Raw genomic sequence first — 20,345 nt, 5'->3', positions numbered from 1 at the left:
GATTTCTGTTGTTATTTTAAGTGTTTATATTCTAGTTTGCTGGTTCATCCCCTAACTAACCCAATCTGATGGATAGAAGATTAGATATCACTGGGCTGCAGAGAATTTGTTTACAAGCAAAAATGGGAGGCATCGGCAGAAAGCAGGGAAAAGCTGGCGGGAGACACAGGAAGGAAAATCAAATGAGAGGAAAAAACTCTAGGAGGAAATTAAAAACCGAGAATGAAAAGAGCGGGGTGGGGGGGATTTAAAAGAAAAAAAAGCGGGTACAGAAGGAAGGGGCTGAGGGGAGCCCCGCTGTTAGGAAGACTGTCTCAAGTCCGGCACGAGGAGGAAGCTCCGGAAGGCGAGTACCTGGACTGCTGCATGCTCCCGACGCAACCTCCCACCACGGCTCCTCCAGCACATCCCCCATGCTGCCGCGCCGCCGCCACGCGGGGAGGGCGGGGGCAAGCGCGGCGGCGCGGCGCGGCAAGCGCGCCCCGCCCCTCCTGCCGGGCCCCGGCCCCCGCGGACTGCGCCTGCGCACCGCGCACGGAGCGGGGCCGCGCACGGAGCGGGGCCGCGCACGGAGCGGGGCCGCGCACGGAGCGGGGCCGCGCACGGAGCGGCCGGCGCCGCGATCGAGGGTAGCCATCCGCCTCACGGAGCGGCTGCACCCGAAGAAACCCCAGCGTCGTGGTGACGCACACGAAGAGGAGAAGAGGTTTGAAAAAGAAGAAACCAGTCTTTCTTCTTTTCCATGCCTCCCTCTTTTCCCTACCTTTTCCACAAATTGCAAGCGTGCGTCAAGGCTTAGGGGTGCCCTGGCTGGTGGTATGTTATTATTTACCGTTATTAATGCCTGATGTACATTGTACAAAGTGTTTTTCCTGAGTAATGATAAGTAGATTTTTAAAAAAACATGCTTTTTAAATATCTATGAAATGGTAAAAGGAGGAAAGGAATACAGATAGTACCCTCTCCTTCATAACACATATTTTTTGTCTGAGTTTGGTTTGATGCTGTAAAATATCTTTCTTGAATAGGATTATTCATGTAATCTTTCCTGAGAAACAAATATGTGCGTGAAAACATGGTAAATTACCTTTCCATTAGTATTCTTGAATGTTTGGGAACTGGATCCTACACAGTTAAGCGAGCATCTGTCTTTTCTCACAGCAGCAGTCCTACTAAAGTCTGGGCGTTTACACAGCTGGAACATATGCTGAGGCAAGCTGTGAGAGTAAAATAGACAAGTGTAAGGACGCTAATTTATCATTAGGTGGCGCTGTTATTCCTTGTAGAAATTACTTGAATCGCCTTTTTTAACTTTCACAGACCTATACTACTTTTTTTTTTTCTTTGAGGGTGTTGAATGGGTAGGGAACGTGCATGTTCAAAAGCTTTAATGGTTTTCTATCCAGGGTTAACAGTGAATGTTATCAGATGATTTTTAGCTCTTGCAAACCATTCTAATAGGGTTTTGTGTATAAATTATGAATTTTATTTCTGATTCGTGGAGTGTATTCTGGCAAAATACTGACAGTAGGGAAAGATATTTAATAAGAACACTTTACATGGTAAAACTGTTCATTACAAATAATCTTTCACTGAAAATCTTCCCTGCCTGGGAAATAAATTCCTAAATTTTCAAGAGGAAGACATCTGGAGTTGCTTTTGATCGGTACTTGCAATAGGGATTTTCCTTCCCTACTACCCAAACTTAAACAGTACAGGAAAAGGCCGGGAGCTGAATGGCACATGCAGCAGCAGGTCAGGTGCCAGATCCCCCCTTCATACACAAGAGGTGCGAAAATCCCTGTCGGCCTCTCCTCCACGCCGGTGTGCCCACCTCCGCCGGAGGGATGCTCCTGCTCCGCCCGACGTACCGCAGCCTTGCTGAAGCTGGCGACACGCGCCCCCGGTTCAGCACGGGGTAACCTGCAAACGAGTCGCTGACTGCCGAAGGGAGATTTCTGTTAGCCCAGCTCTGGCGAGCCTCGGCCGAGACCAGCCCGGCGCCGCCGCGCCGCGCACGTCTCCCGCCGGCCGGTAACGGCCGCCTGGGCGGGCCAACGGCCGCCTCTCCCCCCGCCCCTCATGGCCCCGCCCCTGGAGTCTGTTTAGCCGTTGCCTCCTCACAGCCACGGCTCCTGAGGGTCCGCTCCCTACCCTCACACGCCGCTTCCTTGCGGCTAGTCTAGTTCCGCACTAATGCCGGTAAAAGTCATTCAGGTGCCCTAAGGGGCACAGCGGTGGCCCCGCCGCCACACGCCCGGCCCAGCACCGCCTCGCCCCACCCTCCCGCGATCGCCCGCCTGTTTTGACAGGCTTCCTCACTTTACGGCCAGCGCCCTCAACTTCACGACAGCCGCGGGGCGACAGGGAAGGGAATTGGGCATGCGGGGCAAGCGGGGAGGGGTGGCGGGGGGAAAGCCCGGTTGCGCTTTACGGCCGAGCGAGGGGGCACGTCAACAGCTATGGCGGAAGGGGAAGAGGCGCTGCGGCCGTCGAGCAGCTGGTGAGTTAGGGGGGTGTCGGGGTCCTTCCTCCCCGCTCCTCTCCTTCCCCGGCGGGAGTGGGGGCGAGGAGCCGAGAGAGGCGGATGAAAACCCGCTCGCGCCCCCCGGGGGGGAGGGCGCTGAGGCCGCCCCCGCGGGGCTCGCTGCGGGGCGGGGGGGGGCTGCGGCCCTGCCGGCCGCCCCCTCCCGCGGGCACTTCCCGGCGCTTCAGTGCCAGCGCTGCCTCCCAGACCAGGGCAGGGCAGCGCCAGCCCTCTCTGGCCGGGGGTGGTGGTGCTCCGGTTCCAAGTCAGAGCTTTCTCATGGGCGGTAGCAGCTTCTTGAGGTAGGCGCCTGTCTCTTGGACTTCGGTTGCTGTGTTCAGTTCAGCTTCCCCTCGCTCTGCCTACCTGCCCAAGCAAAGATAAGAGAAAACAGATCCCAGGTGATTTTCAGAATGATTTTCTCCTTCCCCCAGTGCGGTTATTTACTTATAATGGTTTTTACATTGAACCTTTAGGAGACCAAAAGAGATTATTTCTGGAGCATGTATAGGGTCATTTTCATGGTAACACCGATGGGATTTTAGTGTTTCATGCATGTGTATTCACCTCAGATTGCTGAGGCTTAAATAAATCTACTTCGGGTTTAAAGACTGGTGCAACTTTAACTGTACCCCGCATCTCTGTTCCAGTGTGTCTTTGTTTTATTCTTTATTTCACTTTGTGCTTCTGCATTGCATGCGATTTCTTTTCTCTTTGTGTTTCTGAGCCCTGCTCCTTCCTTCTTCGTACATGCTTCTTAAACAGTTACCTACGTAGTTGCCTTATAGACCTGTTTCTTACAGTCATTCCAATCTGATGGTTTCGCTTATATGCTTTATTTTATGTAGGGGATTCAAAAGCTTGTGTTGACTATGCCCTGCCTTCTTTGTGCTGCTTTAGTTATCTTGCTGTAAAGAAAGCAGGATTGGTATGCATGCGTATGTAGATTATTTCTCTTCTATGTCTGCATTAGTTTTATCCTCAAGAACTGTATTTGTAAAACTATCTACTGAACATCACTTATTAGCAAATAAAAATGAATTGATGGGGCTTCTTTGAGGTTTGTTTGTTTTTAGTTAAAAGTTCAAAATTTATGAAGTACTTTTTACAGGTACAGTATTATATAAGCATTATTTCTAAGTCTTGGCATATAACAATTACAAAGTAGGAAACAGACTTATTCACTGTTCAGTCTTGACACTGAAATATGAGCCTGGTGGTTGAATAAGAATCACATTGGAAAATCTCTGAAAAAATGATTTCACACCTATTTCACTACTAATGTTGAAAGAATATTGCAGTCTGTAAGATCCCAACAAACTGCTGAAATTTGTATCAAGAATGAGGAACAACTGTTAGTTCTAGACTTATTTCAAAGTGCGACCTGCATTATTATCATTCTGACTAGCAACTTCAAAATGCAATTATAGTAAATTTGGTATGCTGGTACTATTAGAAGGAATTGTAGGAATTTGTGGAAACAATTCAAGAGTCTTATGCTTAAATGCTACATTGGAATGCCAGCGTATGTCCTGTTACGAGAGCTATACCTTCTGAAGAACATGTAAAGCTGAGTTCCTTGGTGTTTGTTTAGAAGCTTCACATTGCTTACTGTTTTGTTTTTGTTTTTTAAGCCAGTTTAAGTGAAATATTTTCTTTTTCATTTATTCATTTAAACTGTTGTTTTGTATACATTGCTGGCTGCTGTGGAACAGGGGTTATTTTTCTGAATATAAAATGTATCATTTAAAGGAGATTTTTTTGGTGTACAATGCTACATTATCATAATATTGAAGTATATGGGATTGTGCAATAACATTTCACATTTCATGTTTCAGTGGCTTTTTTTTTAAATGATGTATATGTGCATCTAAAGTCTGCTGAGAATAAAAAGGGCAGTTCTAGTTCCTGGTCCTGCATTCAGTTCCTTAGAGGGATTCAAAGGCAGATGAAGTTTTGTGTTCAGAGCTTGTGACAGCACCTTAAGTATGTAGAATTTAGGGATACTGATTGACATAAAATGCCCTTGATATTTTTCATAGCACTTTCCATGCCTCCTTGACATCCAAGGCTGGTGCAAGTGATTTTGGGGGGACAAACTAACGATGAGTTAAAACCCTTAATAGCCATACTGGCTGATGGATGTGTTGTTTAACAGAAATCAGGGAATTTGCCACTAGACAATACAATTAAAACACACATACACACACAGCTTATTGTATAGACTTGCTGAAAGATGATGTTGTCAGCTTGGTTCAGTAACGCTTGGAAGTTGAATAACAGTGTTGATTTAAAAACAACAACAAAAGTTCTGTCAAGACCCTGCTGTTAAATGATTCTTTTTAGTCAAATTGCATATTCTCAAAAATTAATTTGAGAAATTGCCAGAAGTATTATATTTGGTGCTAGAATAGATGTCTGCATTGAAGGCTAAGAATGCTGTGAAATACAAAAGGAAGCAGGCTGCTTTCAAGCTATGCTGTAAAATCTTCATTCCTATTTGGCTGCTTTTCTGATTATTTTAACCTTAATTTCAATCAATTTCTATGTATATAGACAGACAAGCCAGACTGTTCTCAGTTAAAACGGTTGTTATTATAAATTATAAATTTTTCTCACCTCATTTAACCAGGAAATAAAATGAGTTGAATTGAATTCTTCTTGTTCAGGTTCTCAAACAGATAAAGATATAAACAGTTGCACATGAATTTGTAAAACCTTTTTGTGGATGTGTGCTTAAAATTCAAGCTTCAGGCAACTGGATCAAGTAGTATTTTTATTTTAAGATCTACACTTTAACAGTTAAGACCTACACTAATTAAATACAACTCAAACCTTGAATGGAATCATTCCTCTGCATTTAACTGTGCATTAGAATCATTCATCTTATGGTTTCCAAAATACACTTCGATTCTTTCAGACAACAAAGTGACAAAATTAGAGCATATATATTTTTTCCATGCTCAAAATCTGGTTTGTTAGTGCTTGGAACCATGATCCTTCTTCTGAAAGCAAGCAAAAAATCCTTTGAAGTTAAGTGAGAACTTGACACACTTGAGAAAAGATAAAGAAGAGGTAAAAATGTCAGGAATTAATGTTCTTCTCTAAAATTCCCTAGAGAATAAAATATATTTAATGGTATTCTGATTACAGGGATATTTTGAAGTAAATATGAGGGATTAATTTTTGTTTGTTTTCAATACAGAACAAACGCTCTCATTACTTTTAATTTAAAATAACTCTTGTTTGGGATTCTTTCCATAGTCAAGAGGATCATAAATTAAAAGTAGGAAGCAGTGTAACTAACTATATAAAAGTATATTTCTGGAAAAAGGAAGTATTTATATAGATAGAAGTTTTCTGTGATGGGAACCTATGCCCTTTCCTCTGGGAAAGGTAGAATGATGGCTATAAAGATACAGCAGTATTAGCTACTGACTTTGGAAATTTTAATCAATATTAGTCACTTGTGCAGTTTTTGTTTAAGTAAGCCTTGTTTGTGATTACTGATTGTATATCAGTATACTTCTGTGAGCTTTCCAAGCAAAGTATTTTGTTCAAAATACAGTATAGTTCTACCTTCTTGGTAATAAAAATCTTTTGAAAGAATAAATTGGTCCCATCTAGCACTAACACACACATCTGCAATCCGTTCTCATAACTTTGAGAGCAGCGTAGCTAGATATGCACCTGTCTCTCTCTTCCTGTATTTCTGGTAATTGTAGCATAGCTTAGAAGTATAGAACTGCTGACTGGATGGGTTTGATGTCCCAGGCGACAACGGCTTTGTAGAAACTAAAACTGGTGATCCTCTTGGCAAGAAACTGTTTTAACCAGGCTTTAAAAAATAAAAAGCTTTAAGAAACACTTCTCTGTCCAGTTTGGATTCCACATGAGCTGGGTGTATTCATGCTTGGGAGCAGAGCAAGTTAGCTGGTAGCAGCCTTCCTTCTGATTCAGGAAAAACAGGAATGATGTTTGAAGACATGTTTAACAAATACATGTCTAAATACTACTTTTTATTCTGGAAATGGTTGTGGCCTACTAGAGCACATCACGAGCAGCTATGATGAGCATGTCACTTAAAGGAATGTGGGCGTAAATAACCAGAGTCTTTTGAAGTGTTACAGCATCATAATTTTTTTTTGTTTTAATCCCTTTTTTAGGCCAATGAATATTATCTTTTACAGGCAGGTGTGTAGCAGTAGATTCAGCTTATATGGAAAAAGGGTGGGTTTTTGTTTTTTGTTCTTTTTGGACTGCTAAGTGCATTTTAGATAATTAATTTGGTACATGTGGAAGATACCAGTCTTACTGTGAAAATAAGTAACTGTTAAAAATGTGCCTGCCACAAATTAAAACTTTAAACTTTTGAAGGTGTGGGGGGGTTTTTTGTTTGTTTGTTTGCTTTTTTTAGAAAAGTGTTTTGACTTATAAGAAACAGTTTGAAGGGATCTGTCTTTCCTAATAACAAATGAGCGAAAGTAATGGACTTTGGCAGGTACAATCCACATGTTGCAACCTCCTGATGGATTATAGCTTTCTTAATACTATACATCTTTCCTTATCTAATTGCAGTTCACTGAAATATTTCTTACTTTTCCCTGCTGTTCACATCTCCACAATTTCTAAGTTCCTTCATTAATATTTATAAGTGATTATTACCAAGCACCTCAGAGCCATATATAAATAAAATAAATAGTACTTTAAAAAAAAGTCTGGACGTGTTGATCATTTTTTAATGACTCCACTTCTCTCTGATACCTTAAGTGGTTTTTTTTTTTGGCTAAAAAATTGTGTTGAATGTCCATGAAGGTAGTTACCTATTGGTTATAGTAGGTCACTTGACTGGCATGGATTTTGGAGATCCTTCTATGACTATGGAAGTTTACTCTGGATACACTAATAGCAATATTGTGAATTGTAATATTTACAGATATTTGTCTTGCGGGAATTAATCAATCTTGGGAATAGACTGGGATTATATAGATTGTAACCAAAACCTTGACTAGATTCCGGGAATAGGCAGTGGAGCCATGGCAGAGCAGAAAGCAGGCCTGGAGAAGTTTGCTCATAAAGAGAAGAAAGTGCTGCATCCTTTCCAAAGGAAGTGTAATAATTGTTGTTCCTTACGAGCCCAGAACTTCCCAGCCGACCTTCAGGCAATGAAAGACAAGGGTCCAGATTGCTAGTAGTTTGCTGGAACATTTACAACATAACACTGAGTGAAATAAGGCAAAACACAGCCAGGGAACATGTGTTAAAGAACCACAACCATTTCCATGGTACCTTTCAAGTTAGCATGAATGGAATATTTGTCTTAGAAAAGAATTTCTCTTAACCTTTGAATACTCCCTGCTTCTAGCCTCTGAATAATCTTGAAAGTTGACAGGAAAAAGTAGCTAACTGAATCATAATAGAGTAACGTGGTTTTTTTCTGCTGTATTTCATATAACTCAATGTGATAAAGCATCTATAGTGAGAGATAGGGATATCAATTCCTTGCTTTTTAAGGTAGGGTAGTAAAGCTGTCATTTGCCTGTCATCTTCACAGGGTAAAAATTGCTGATGACAGTATTTATGGAGACGATTTTGCAAATGGTGTATTGTCAAGCAAACAGACGAAGCACGCATTTGCAGATAACATGTTGAAGTCGACCTTGATGGTAGCCCATGCACAGCTTTTTAAGCTGTGAATGCTAGGTACTAGTAACTGCAGAATTAATGCTCATGCAACTATGAAACATTCTTTACCAGGTATGTTTTTGTAATTTGTCCGTGTAGTTGTGTTTTTAAATGTTGTTTCATGTGTATGAAGTGATACAATTTTTTTCCAATTCTTTGGCGCACATAGAGACCAAATTTAATTATTATAGTTTAAGATCCTACCACCGAAAATACAGTTTGCAACCATTATTTATGCAGCTGTTGCTAATCATAGCTCATTTCCCACATGCCCATGGATAGTATTTGTGCTAACTAACCATATTTTGTATATGCTATAATTCCAGGCCTAGCCGTAGTTCTTCTAATTTGTTTGTCATAGTGTGCCCAGAAACTTGCAATATGTATTTATGGGAGCATCTAACTCTATTCAACTAATGTTTGGTGTTGGCTTTGTTGAAATGGATCATCCTAGAGTTCATGCAGTTCTGCAGAGTGCTAGATCTCTCCTGCGCAAATGTCCTGGAAATACTTGATTTTTATTCATGGGGAACTGATCTGGTTGTTTAATTTTTCCAGCACTGATTGTTCTGTACACAGTTGCACAGCAGGATAGCGGGTGGATGTGCTTTTGTATTTTTCCTGTATCTGTCTTAAGTGAGGGGATATTTTTCTGTGCAACCTGTGGTTCCATAAGAATTAGACTTTGGGATTTTTTTTTTCGAGTCTCCTTGTGAACTGTGCTGTCTTGCATCCAAATTTGCAAAATTGCTTGAAGAAAAAAGACTGTTAGCCTTGCCTCAATATATGTTTAAAATATGATTTAAAGTGCTATCAGAAATACTTGAAAAGAGGCTGACTGAGAAAATGCAAGGAGACTGCTTACTCTTCCAACTTGTAAATACTTAAAGAATTGGAGAAATCTTAAGTGAGGCCACGCAGTTACTTTTTTATAGGTATGTTCTTATTTTTAGGTACGTTCTTGCAGGATTGAGATTCTAATCTGTTTATCAGAAAAGGTGATATTTAGAAAATCAGAAATTGGTGTCTTAAGCTCTCTAGAGACCAAACTCAGGAAACTTTATATCAAGGAATTTCTGCTAGTTGTGAATATATGCAAATGAAAAAGTAGAACAAGCTCAACCACTGACATTTTCTCCAGGAGTATTTGGAATTGGCTACATAACATCTTAGAATAATTAGAATTGTATTGATAACACTCTGCTGTCTGTTCCTCCACGTGTATGACTACGTGTGTTGTTCACAAGGAATGAATCTTTGTATTTGAATAAAAGAAAAAAATACATAAACTTACTTTTTCTCTTATGTAAATTGAATGGAATAAGCAGTTGAACACAGCCTTAAAGAGACAAATAAAATTTTGCAGTTATTCAGTAACTGAGAAATTGTCTAATAATATACCTTTATTTTTAAAATGTGTATTTTTTGCCTGATAATATCCTTGAGTCTACATTTATTTCATAGATACACATTGAAAAATATTGTATGATGAAATTATTGTTTGTTAATAGTTAAACATACTATATTATTGTTACTGTAGGGAAAAAGATCTTGCAGAAGCTCTGGAAGAAGGAGGTTGTGATCTTGAAACTGTGAGAAACATCATTCAAGGAAGGCGATTGCCTGCTGATCTAAGGGCCAAAGTCTGGAAGGTAAATAAGAGCTTAAATCAAGAAGCAGGAAATACTTGAAGGTGTGTTTAATTTGAAGTGAATGTTTTAATTATTAGGCATGCCTCCAAAAGAGACACCCTGTTCATGTGGCACTGAAACTTTCATATGCATGTATGTTGGTTCAGTTTTGGAATGTTTGCTTTCTATTGAGTTAAATTACTGCATTCAATAATTGGGTAGCTGCAAAAGTGCACTAAAAAATGTTTAGAGACTGTTTTTATTTTTGCTTGCAGATTGCACTTAATGTTGTAGGAAAGGGGGACAGCCTGGCATCCTGGGATGGCTGTTTAGACTTACCAGAGCAGAGTATAATTCGTAAGGACTGTCAAGAGCTAATTGGTAAGTTTAATTACATTCAGATCACCTATAGGAAAACTTCTGTATTCTCAGTTGTCTTAGAGCTTTGCTCTTTGAATTAAATACCTTAATGACGTTTACGTTTTGAAGGAAACTTTGAGGAAGAAGATGAGAGAGCACAGAAAATCAGAAAGAAATCATAATAAGAAAACAGTATCTTATCTGTACTCAGACTCTGAGATGGGTGACATCATGGAAGTCAAGTCATCCAAGTATTAGCTTGTAAGTGATAGTTTGCATGGACTAAACAGAACCCCGTGGGAGGAAGGCTCCAAGAGTTGAAAAATATTAATTTCTCTTTCAGTTTTCTTTTTCTAAACCTGACCTGCTTCATATAGTGTCCTTCAAGTTTTTAATTGTCCAAAGACTTGTACTTAATCTGAACAGTTGGTGTAACACCAAAATGCATGTAACCTCTAAGGGAGAAATATGTTAATCATTCTGGACTTTCTATCTTTTTAGAGAGAGGTTTTTTACTAGCATTTTCAGCAAAAGTGAAAGGTTGCATTTGTAAAAGCAGAACATTGCCAGGACATTAGAAATAATATTCCTGCATATCCATAAGGAACTGCCACAGGATCTGGTTGCCAGCTCATCACAAAAAATGTCCATGTCCCTGACACCATGTAATAATGTTAGTATCAATGTTCAGGTGGCTGATTCAGTGCTGACTCACAGATTCGGTTACTCTTTCCTGTGGTATCAATAAGAGAATCTTCCATTATATTACTTGTCCTACTTTAATTTTTGCACGATTGAATGTTAAGACAGAGAATGGAGTTACTGCATACATACATACCACTTTTAGAATATGGTCGTACATTCTATAGCTCTAAAAAAACAGCAGGACTTATTTTACTTCCATGTCTGTCCTATAAAGGAAAGGGAAAAGAGAAATTCCACTGTTATCACATCACAGTATCTTTTCAGGAAGAGATTCATGTTCGTATCATATAGAATTAAGCACTTTAATCTCCAAATGCCATTAATCCTCCTTCTTTCTCTTTTTTGCCAAATGTTTTGTAGTATGTAACTACTAAATTGATTAAAGTAATGAATATAAAGTTCAGAGTTCAGAATGAAGGTTAGATAGAAATTTCAGTTTAGGGTCTTGCTAAAATACGAAATAAAGAAATTTAATAAGACAAGTAGTCTCCAAATTTAAAACAAATCTTCAGATGGCATTTGAGGTTTGCATACTATATATATATATATATATATATATATATATATATATATATATTTTTTGGCGAGAGGTAGAGGAAAGGAAGGATCAAATATTTACTAGCTTGAATGGAAAAGTATTTAAATACTTCTGTAACACAACCTTTCATTCACAGTAATGAGACCTATGAGCTTCTTGTAACTGAGAGGGTAAAATGTTCACCAGAAACTTAATGGCACTGCATTTTTTTGTAATGTTTGGTATATAAGCTTCTCTTCTTTTATTCCCTCCTTGAACATAATGTAGTTTTTCCTTCTTTTATTGTAATTTAGTTCAGCTTTAGTAAAGTTGACATAATTTGACTGGATTAAAACACATTTATTTCTAATATATGAAATCAGATTTTTATGAAAGAAATGTGTTTAGTATTAAACTGAAAATTGTATGAACTTTATACTGAAAGTCTAGCCACAAGCCATATAATAAATATTCCTATGTTTAAACTACAAGTAAGCTAAGAACCACTTTTTATCACTAGTTATACCATCACATGGAGGAAGGCATAATTTGAGTACAGTGTTGATATCGCTTATATTGATTGTCTCAAGGTAGGTGGATGCCAGTACTTTTTCTGAAGAGTTGTCAGTCTTTTGAGGAGTCTGAGTAGAAAGATGCTTTGGATCTAATGAAAACTTAAATTTTTGTGTATATATCCAACTCAGTAATGAGAGATTTAATAAATGTTTAGCTTGCTACTTTAATTAAAAAATCTTGTAAAACAGATTTTGCATGTGTCAGTTTTCATCCAGATGCAAATTAATACAAATCATGGGTTCAGAGTTAGTCTGTCAGTAAATAAGGAATGTCTTTACTTTTCATTGTTTCAGTTTCTTACAAATTTTGTGATATAATGTGCTATGCTGTTTAAAGGATTACATGTTGATAGTTACAGTGAATCTTCTGATTAGCAACTGTACCAAATCTAATTCAAAAGCTGAATGTGGTTGTAAGTAATCAAGTCAGTAAAGATTAAAAATGTGTTTTATATTTTAATATTAAAATTTAAGTGTCTAAACCTTGCTGGTTTCAAACTACTAATTTTAGTTAATTTGCATGCCAGTGGGCTTTCAAGGAATCGGAGCTATGTATTGTGGGTTGGTCTGTGTTGAAATTTAAATTAATTTGTTGTGAAGCTGAGCACATCAAATGGGAATAGAAAAGGACCATTCTGTGCATTAAAAGAATCTACCTCTTTGTTTCATATATCCTGGAAAATCCAGACTTGTCTTATCCTGCCTTGTTGTGGTATTTAAATGCCTTATCCTACTGAGGTTATCTAAAAATCACTTATATTTATGCCAATGTCCTTCATCCATAAGCTTTTGAGATGTCTTTTATAAGCATTTAATCCAAGCTGCTAGTTTTTTCGAGTATGCAGAACTTCATATTGGTGCAACTGTGCTATGAAATAATTTCATTCAATTTCTGTGAAAGGCCATTACAATGATTTATAACTCTATTACACTTGCCTATTTCAGACCAATTGTCAGTGCCAGAAGAGGAGAAGTCAGTATTACTTTTGGATATTGAGTCTGTTATTACTTTTTATTGTAAATCACGCAATGTTAAATACAGTTCTTTCCTCGGCTGGATACATCTACTCAAACCTTTGGCGCACCTTCGATTGCCTCGCAGTGATTTGTACAACTGCTTTTATGCTATCATGAATAAATACATTCCAAGGTAAAACTCTGGGTTTTTTGCAAGTGTACTATTTTTATTGTTGTTGAAAGCATTTTCTGAAAGGACGTGCGCATTGATTTTTGGCTAATGGTAGTTTGCAGCTAGGAGTAGCACTGCTTGTAGCAAAGTTGTCAGATTCCTTCATACGATTATAAAATAGAATCATTTTTCAATACATTCTGATTATAAGTCTAGAAATCAATTGAGAAGTTCTAGAATGTAATGAGTAAAATTGTGACTGATGTAATTTCAACATTCCTTTTAAAGGGCATCTGTTACTTCATGCAATGTCAAAAATATTTGTTTAGGAACTATTCTGCCTATATGTGAAAGCAATTTTTCTTTCCATTTTCTTTCCTAGCGTTTTGGATGTTTAAAATATCTCTATACCTGTAACTCCAACGCAGTAATTATATTTCTCAAAATCTCATTAAAGGAAGTAGTTGATATCGTCCTTGTATTCTCTACCTGTGAATTGAGTGAAGTGTGGACTCACTTTAATGATTTTCGAAAAATCATTATTTTTTTTAAATAAAAATACAAATGTGGAGCTTTCTGCATTGTTATATATGTGCTCTTGCCAAAAATATTTTTTTATTTGTATTGGAGTAGCACCCTGACACTCCAGTGAGATTGCAGCACCTTCAGATTAGGACCTTGTAAAATAATATATAGAATAGTGTGATCCTCTGGAGAGGAGCTTCCAGCTCAGGAACCGGATGTCTGCCCATAACATGAAAAGTGCATGTCTGGTATTGTGATAGGGAATGTTTGTCTGCCCTGTCACATGATTTAAGTTATGTCCATTGCTTATTTAAAATACTGTTGTCTCCAGCATGTTACTGGAAATGTACTCTGCAAATTGTTTGGGGATATTAACATTATGGTCACATAACTGGTGTACTTTCCGTCACAGAAAGCTTTCCAGGTGTCTATTATTTCAGTGTCTCTATGAGAACCTAGATGGTTCTTCTATGACATATTCTCCATCCTTCCTTAATTTTCATCTTACACTTATCTGTCCTATTTAGACTGTTCTCTCATTTTTTTTTAAAGATGGGAGAATGAAAGGCTTAGAAAGGCAATCTGCAGTAGTGTGACAACACTTGCAAACCTCCGCTTAGGTCCATTTAGTCTCAATTTGATATTTGACTGCTGGACCATCATTACTATTTGAAAAACAAGAAAAACAGCAAAGATATGGAAATGGAAGTTTTATTAATCATAGGCTTTCTATTCATAGTTTCTCACGTCTTGTAACTGCCGTGAAATATTTTAATAGAATTTGTTCTAACAAAATATTGACATGTGCAGAATAACCTGGTGAACTGTACAGTAACCAGGGTTGTTTTGGAATAGCATCTCTAGCAAAGAGACTCAAGTCAAAGGAAGAATTATTTTTCTTTTGGAAGCACTCGGTTTATTCTCAAAGGCTTTGGTTATAGGAAGGAACCCTTCTCCTATGGATATTTGTCTTTCTCCTCTTTCTGCCTGTCCTCCAGAATGATGAGTTTTCTGAACTAAACAAAATTAAGAAACAGCTAATATGGAAGTCCTGGGTCTGTCTTTGTTTGGCCCATTAGTAGAAGAAAGCACCAGCGCCCTTGTGCAGTTGAATAGGCCCTGACTCGCCTGTGAGCTGAAAGAGTAATAAACTGACTAGAAAGCTGCAAATGGGCAGCGGAGGAGCGTCTCACTTCGGGGACCTGGCTGAGGAAAGTGCATTTCATCTGCTTTTCCATTTCAGTGTTTCTTCCAGTGGTGGGTGGAAAATAGCTTCCTTTTTTGTTTAAAAAAAAAAAAAAAATCCCTCTGCTAAAGGAAGATGTAGATTAGTTTCCAGTGCAATTTATTTCAGTTTAGCTAAATCTTTTTAATATGCTTTGCCTTGCTTTGCTTTGTTTTTTATCCATCCCTCGGATGGCTGAGCCTGCTATCTCCACAGGGCCTCTAGTGGAGGAAGTAAATGAATAGGTACAGGAATTCACAACTCTTGAGATATATCAAATATATATATAAAATTTTTAACTTCATATGCTATTAAGGGTTGATTAATATGGGTAAGTAACAGAAGGAGAAAGGTACTGAGCAAAACAGTTAGGAAAATTGTCTAAAAATACGGGTGTTCAATTGCCTGTGGAAATGTGGAAAGGTTCTTTAGGTTTTTTTTAGCATTACTTCTACGTATAGATTCCTAATGTTAAAATGTAGTAAAGAATTGCTGACAGACTTGAATAATTGACTGTATTAACCATTCAAATGAAGTAATTTGCAAGTCTTGATTCTTATGTTAAAATCATTAATGGAACATTTTTCTGGTTTTCATTCTTTTTATCCTGCTAACTTGATGGGAAGTGAGAGATTTTGAGATAATTTTTTAAAAAGAATCTACATATATAAATTGCTGTGAAATTTTCCTTTTCATCACTGTAGATGTACCTGTTTTTAAGATAGGCTAATAATTGTGTTTAACTGGAGATGTGTCAAGTCTACCTGAGCTTATTTAAGCTTTTAAACACTTGAGATTTGTTACTAATGCCTTGTAAATATCTATTTCTTCATTTTAAATTCTCCTTTTCATGTAGTACTTTCTTTCCTGCTTGATGATTGAAGTTTAACTGTTATTCATATATGAATTTAGCATCTTTTAAAGTTATTTTGACTGCCATATTAGAATGACAATTTTTTTTTCTATTTTGAGTGAACAACACTCATGCCATTCTAGCTTTATTTTGATATTTAAATCTGTTTTAAATACTGCCTATATTTGGTAGAGGAAAGCCTATGAAAATATTTCATTCTTTCTACCACCTTGTTAACATAGTGGTGTTTGGGGGGGGGGTTTGGTTGGTTTTTTTGTTTTGTTTTGTTTTTACTGTGCGGCAAGTTGATTTCAATATCAGTTTCTGTGAATTAAAAGAACTGAATAGGGAATTACATTATCTCAGCTAATAAAGAATTGCTACTGTAAGTCTGACTGGAGTGTTATGGGGGTTTTCATAATTATTTTCACTGCTACTTTTTAGGGATTGTTTTCTGAAGGGAAGACCATTTCATCTATTTAGGCTGCTTCTTCAGTACCATGAGCCTGAACTCTGCTCCTTTCTTGATACTAAGAAGATGACACCAGACTCATATGCACTCAACTGGGTAATAAAGTGAAAGTAGGGAAACATAATGAAAAAAAAATTTCTGTAAAAATTGAAGTGCAAATTGCCAGTTTACAGAAAAGTAGTACAAGAGATTAGAAATCTTATTTTTGAATGAGTACTTAAGTATATTGAAATAAATTACTCTAAAGATTAAAAAGCCCATACTATATTAAAATATGTAAGGTACGCAGTCTTGTAAACATCATATATTTATTGTGCTATGTGTTAATTGAGCCATTGATATTGGGAGCTAGAAATACCTAGAGTAAGTAGGAATGAGAGCAGCTTTCACACTCAGAAGGACAAGAAACTGTAACGCAGATCATTAGTTTTTATGGTGTGCAGTTGTATGGTTGTAGAGATGGAGAAAAGTGAGCCTAAGAGGTCTTTTAAATTACTGGTTGTGTTAAAAACCTCTGTGTTAACCGAAATATTCAACTGCCTCATATAGCGCTACCGCTCATAGCTGTGATTCCTTTTAGAATTTAGCCTTATATACTTTGCAGCTCTTGGAGAATTGCTTGTTTCCTCTCTACCTTAATTTCAGAATCAACCTCAGCTGGAGATAATTCTAAAGACACTTAATCTGATCAGTTCTTTGTAAAATTCGTGTTGCAGAGCTACAACGTAATACAGCAAAATTTTCCTGTTTCAGTACTACTTAGTCTATGCAATACAAAATCGTGATACATTGCTTGCAGAACAGAATTCAGGAAAAAGTCTGCAAATTGTATATATAGAGAACACTTTATTAATGACCTGTGAACTCTTCCAGACCTTTCTTTCATACTCATAGGTTTTGTGACATTTTTTGTAACTGCATTCACTTTCAGTAAAACAAATAAGATTAAAATAAATTATTAAACAGCAAGTTGTTTTTAGGTGGACTCTTTAGGCTGCTACCAATTTTAATTTTAAAGTGTGTTCAGGAAGAACTTACTCCCAAAATCTGCCTGTGGCAGTCATCAGCCTTCAAAACAGCAGTTGTTTTTTTTTTTTTTTTTTAAAGTATTGAATCTCCGCTGTTTTTGTGTATTGGTGTACTTCTTAGTAAACACCAGCTTCATTATAGTTGTTTATTAAAAGTTTAGTGATTTATTAGGAAAAATCTTCCCTTTGAAAGTAAGTAGGAAGTTGAGCTAGTGTTAGTGCCAGTCTTGATGTCAGGCTTGCTGGTGTACAATTGTAGAGAAGTCTTAGGCCTCATTTTATATTATGAGTTTACATGAAAGTTGTTCTTTCATCCATCAACAAACTTAGTTCATATAGAGGTTCCCTAACATGTTGAATTATGTAAGCAACATTCAGGGACCTGTTATTGCCTCACTGTTCAGAGACATACTGTCTTTAGTGCCTTTGACTTGGAACTGGATAAATCTTTCTTTTTACTACAAAAGTATACTAGGAGGTGTTGAAAGCTTCCAGGATAGTGTTTAAAAACAGGTACTGAGCTTTTGAAAGCCGTAATTCTATTGATACAAATGTGAATGCAGCAGAAGGCTCAGTAAGACCCCACTGCGGCCAGCTGGTATGCATTTGAGTTAGGTGTCATTACAAATATTATCTGGGATGCGTGAAAGGATACTCACAGCTTCTTTTGTTCACTTTGAACTTGGCATATCAGAGAGGATGTATTTTTAAAAGGGAATATGGGAACAGGCATACAGTTTGTTAAATAGTAATGAAAAATTTCTGTTGCTGGCAAATTTTTAATTACTCATCCGTGAGCGTCATAATGTAATGTTGAGTAAGTGTCATTACCAAACTACTTTGTGACAGTGTTCATTAGTTTGGTTCTACTGTGAAAAATAAAAAGCCTTCTTAATATACTGTGCTCTTTTAAAGTCCTATTTGCTAAGCTAATTGGGTGAAATGAATTCTCTTATTACTGTCTTGTTTCGTTGGGGGTTTTTTTGCCCTGCAAGGCTAATTCAGTATCAGGAGATGATTCTAATATTGTTAGTACCTGCACTACATCAAAATGTAGTATAATATATTTGGTACTGTGGAGTGCCTATGAGCTGAAAAGCACTCTGGCCAGACTGTTATATCTCTGGCTGAATTTGCATGGCTGAAAATTTACAGCAGAGTTTCCTTCATGCTGGGGATATTATTCACAGACAATGTTCTGTAGCTTTATTGCACTGTTTTTTAAAAAAATCATTTTTGAGGGTAGAACCATCCTTCAGTACATGGTGCAAATGTGTTAATGTGTTTTTTTTTGTTTGTTTGTTTTTATTTTCTTTTAGATGACTTGTATCTCTATTAACAAATGTTATCCTGTTAAGATTGTTCCTGGTTATTGCTTTTTCTCATACTGTTTTCTAACTTTTCAGCTTGGGAGCCTCTTTTCATATTACTGTTCAGCTGAAGTCACTCAGGCCATATGGGATGGATATCTACAGCAAGCAGATCCATTCTTTGTTTATTTCTTAATGTTAATCATCCTTGTCAATGCAAAGTGAGTATATAGGTAATTTTTTGAGACATTCCCTGGTCACACAGTTTTAATCAATCTGTGTTTCATTTTGTTTTTACTGACTTAATCCATGCCTGTGACTTTACTGTTTTCAGAGATGTTATCTTAGCACAAGAAACAGATAAAGAAGAAATGATAAGTAAGTACTTTTCTTACCCAGCTGCTGATAAAACATTCACCATATAATTTAATCCCCATGTAGTTTATCATTTTAAATTATTGAATGGTTAAATTGTTGTTTAATTATCATTTAATTATTTACCTTTTTCTCCTCAGTGAATCCCCTCACCTACTAATTCCTTTCTCACTGTTCTTTTGCTGCCTCACATCTGCTCTGTCCTTAGTGTTCTTTTCTTGTGTTTCCCCTTAGCACTCCCACATATAGTTTTGTATTTCAGTTCAGAGTACTTGAAACAACCCGCATGTTTCCAAGCTCAAAGCAGCAGCTTTCAAATCCTTCTTTAAATCTATTGCCCTTGTTGAGTTTTCCAATTTATCATCTTTGTATGTGCCTGTTTTGGGCTTAACTCATTGTCGTTGTCTCCCTCTCCTCTCCCACCCTTCTGTCTTTATAGAAATTAGACTGAGTTTCTTGTGAGCATATTTCACCTGCCTTAGCATTATTTTATATGGCATACTACAATATAATTGATAAAGTTCTAATAATACATAATGAGAGTGCTTGGGTTTTTGCAATTCTGCCATATGCTGCAGAACTATACCCGTGTACCATTCTGGACAGATAACAGTGCGACTGACTTAGTATTACAGCTGAAAGCTACCACTGTATAGACGTGGAGGTGTGCTAAACATGAACTAATCTGGGTAGAAGGTTTAAAGATCTAGCAAATAATGTGGGTTTCCTATGGATGAGCAGTACTCTCTGTATCTTCTGCCTCTACCTAAAGAATGAATCACCATTCAACTTTAATTAATAAACTGTGTTATGCCTTATAAAAATAAGATATCTTATGATATGAAAAGGCATACGGTGCTTTTTTTCTGTCTGAAATAATTGTGTACCTATGTTGTTTATGTATGTCAGAATTCCTAGAAACTTCACCAGCCAATCTCGAGTTAGAGGATATAGAAGATCTCTTCTCTTTGGCACATTATTATTGTAGCAAAACTCCAGCTTCTTTCAGGAAGGTAATAAATTAATTTTGAAATTCTCTTCTTTTTTGATGATTATTTAAGCTCTTGCTGACAGTAACTTTGAATATTTCATTGACTTTTTTTTAACAATTCTTTCATGTTGTTACTCTGGTGGTATTTACTTTTATGATCCTTGAAAGCTTGAAAGAGAAGAAGCTTAAGTGAAGCATGTTAAAAAGAATCTTCCCTACAGTCTTCTCGCTGCATGACTGATAACCAGTATAGTCTTAATTGCTCTTATGGCTTAGCTGTAAGTTTTTAGCCAGTGATGCAGACTTACCACATTAAAACCACAATCTGCCTGGAAAAAGGTAAATTACTGGTATGTAAACATTTACCATGCAGAGAGCAAGTTCAGCTGAATAGCTTTCCTCCCCGCACACACTCTTCTGCTGGACTTTGTCTATAA

At 37.4% G+C, this 20,345-nt stretch overlaps 1 protein-coding gene across 2 annotated transcripts in view; it reads left to right on the top strand.

Annotated features, from left to right (window-relative positions):
- The first annotated feature begins 2,423 nt into the window (after positions 1-2,423).
- Positions 2,424-20,345, top strand: part of TBC1D23 (TBC1 domain family member 23) — a 35,016-nt gene continuing 17,094 nt past the window's right edge. The window contains exons 1-8 of one of the 2 annotated variants that reach the window (XM_067301356.1): positions 2,424-2,503; positions 9,753-9,864; positions 10,119-10,224; positions 12,946-13,150; positions 16,177-16,300; positions 18,639-18,763; positions 18,877-18,920; positions 19,827-19,930. In XM_067301356.1, the coding sequence (XP_067157457.1) occupies positions 2,463-2,503; positions 9,753-9,864; positions 10,119-10,224; positions 12,946-13,150; positions 16,177-16,300; positions 18,639-18,763; positions 18,877-18,920; positions 19,827-19,930 (861 nt within the window). In that variant the 5' untranslated portion in view covers positions 2,424-2,462. The remainder of the gene's footprint in view (positions 2,504-9,752; positions 9,865-10,118; positions 10,225-12,945; positions 13,151-16,176; positions 16,301-18,638; positions 18,764-18,876; positions 18,921-19,826; positions 19,931-20,345) is intronic. The other variant, XM_067301349.1, reaches the window with a different exon arrangement.

Source organism: Apteryx mantelli, chromosome 1, assembly GCF_036417845.1.
Source record: "Apteryx mantelli isolate bAptMan1 chromosome 1, bAptMan1.hap1, whole genome shotgun sequence".
Lineage (NCBI taxonomy): Eukaryota > Metazoa > Chordata > Aves > Apterygiformes > Apterygidae > Apteryx > Apteryx mantelli.
This window is presented reverse-complemented; position numbering and strand designations above follow the sequence as displayed.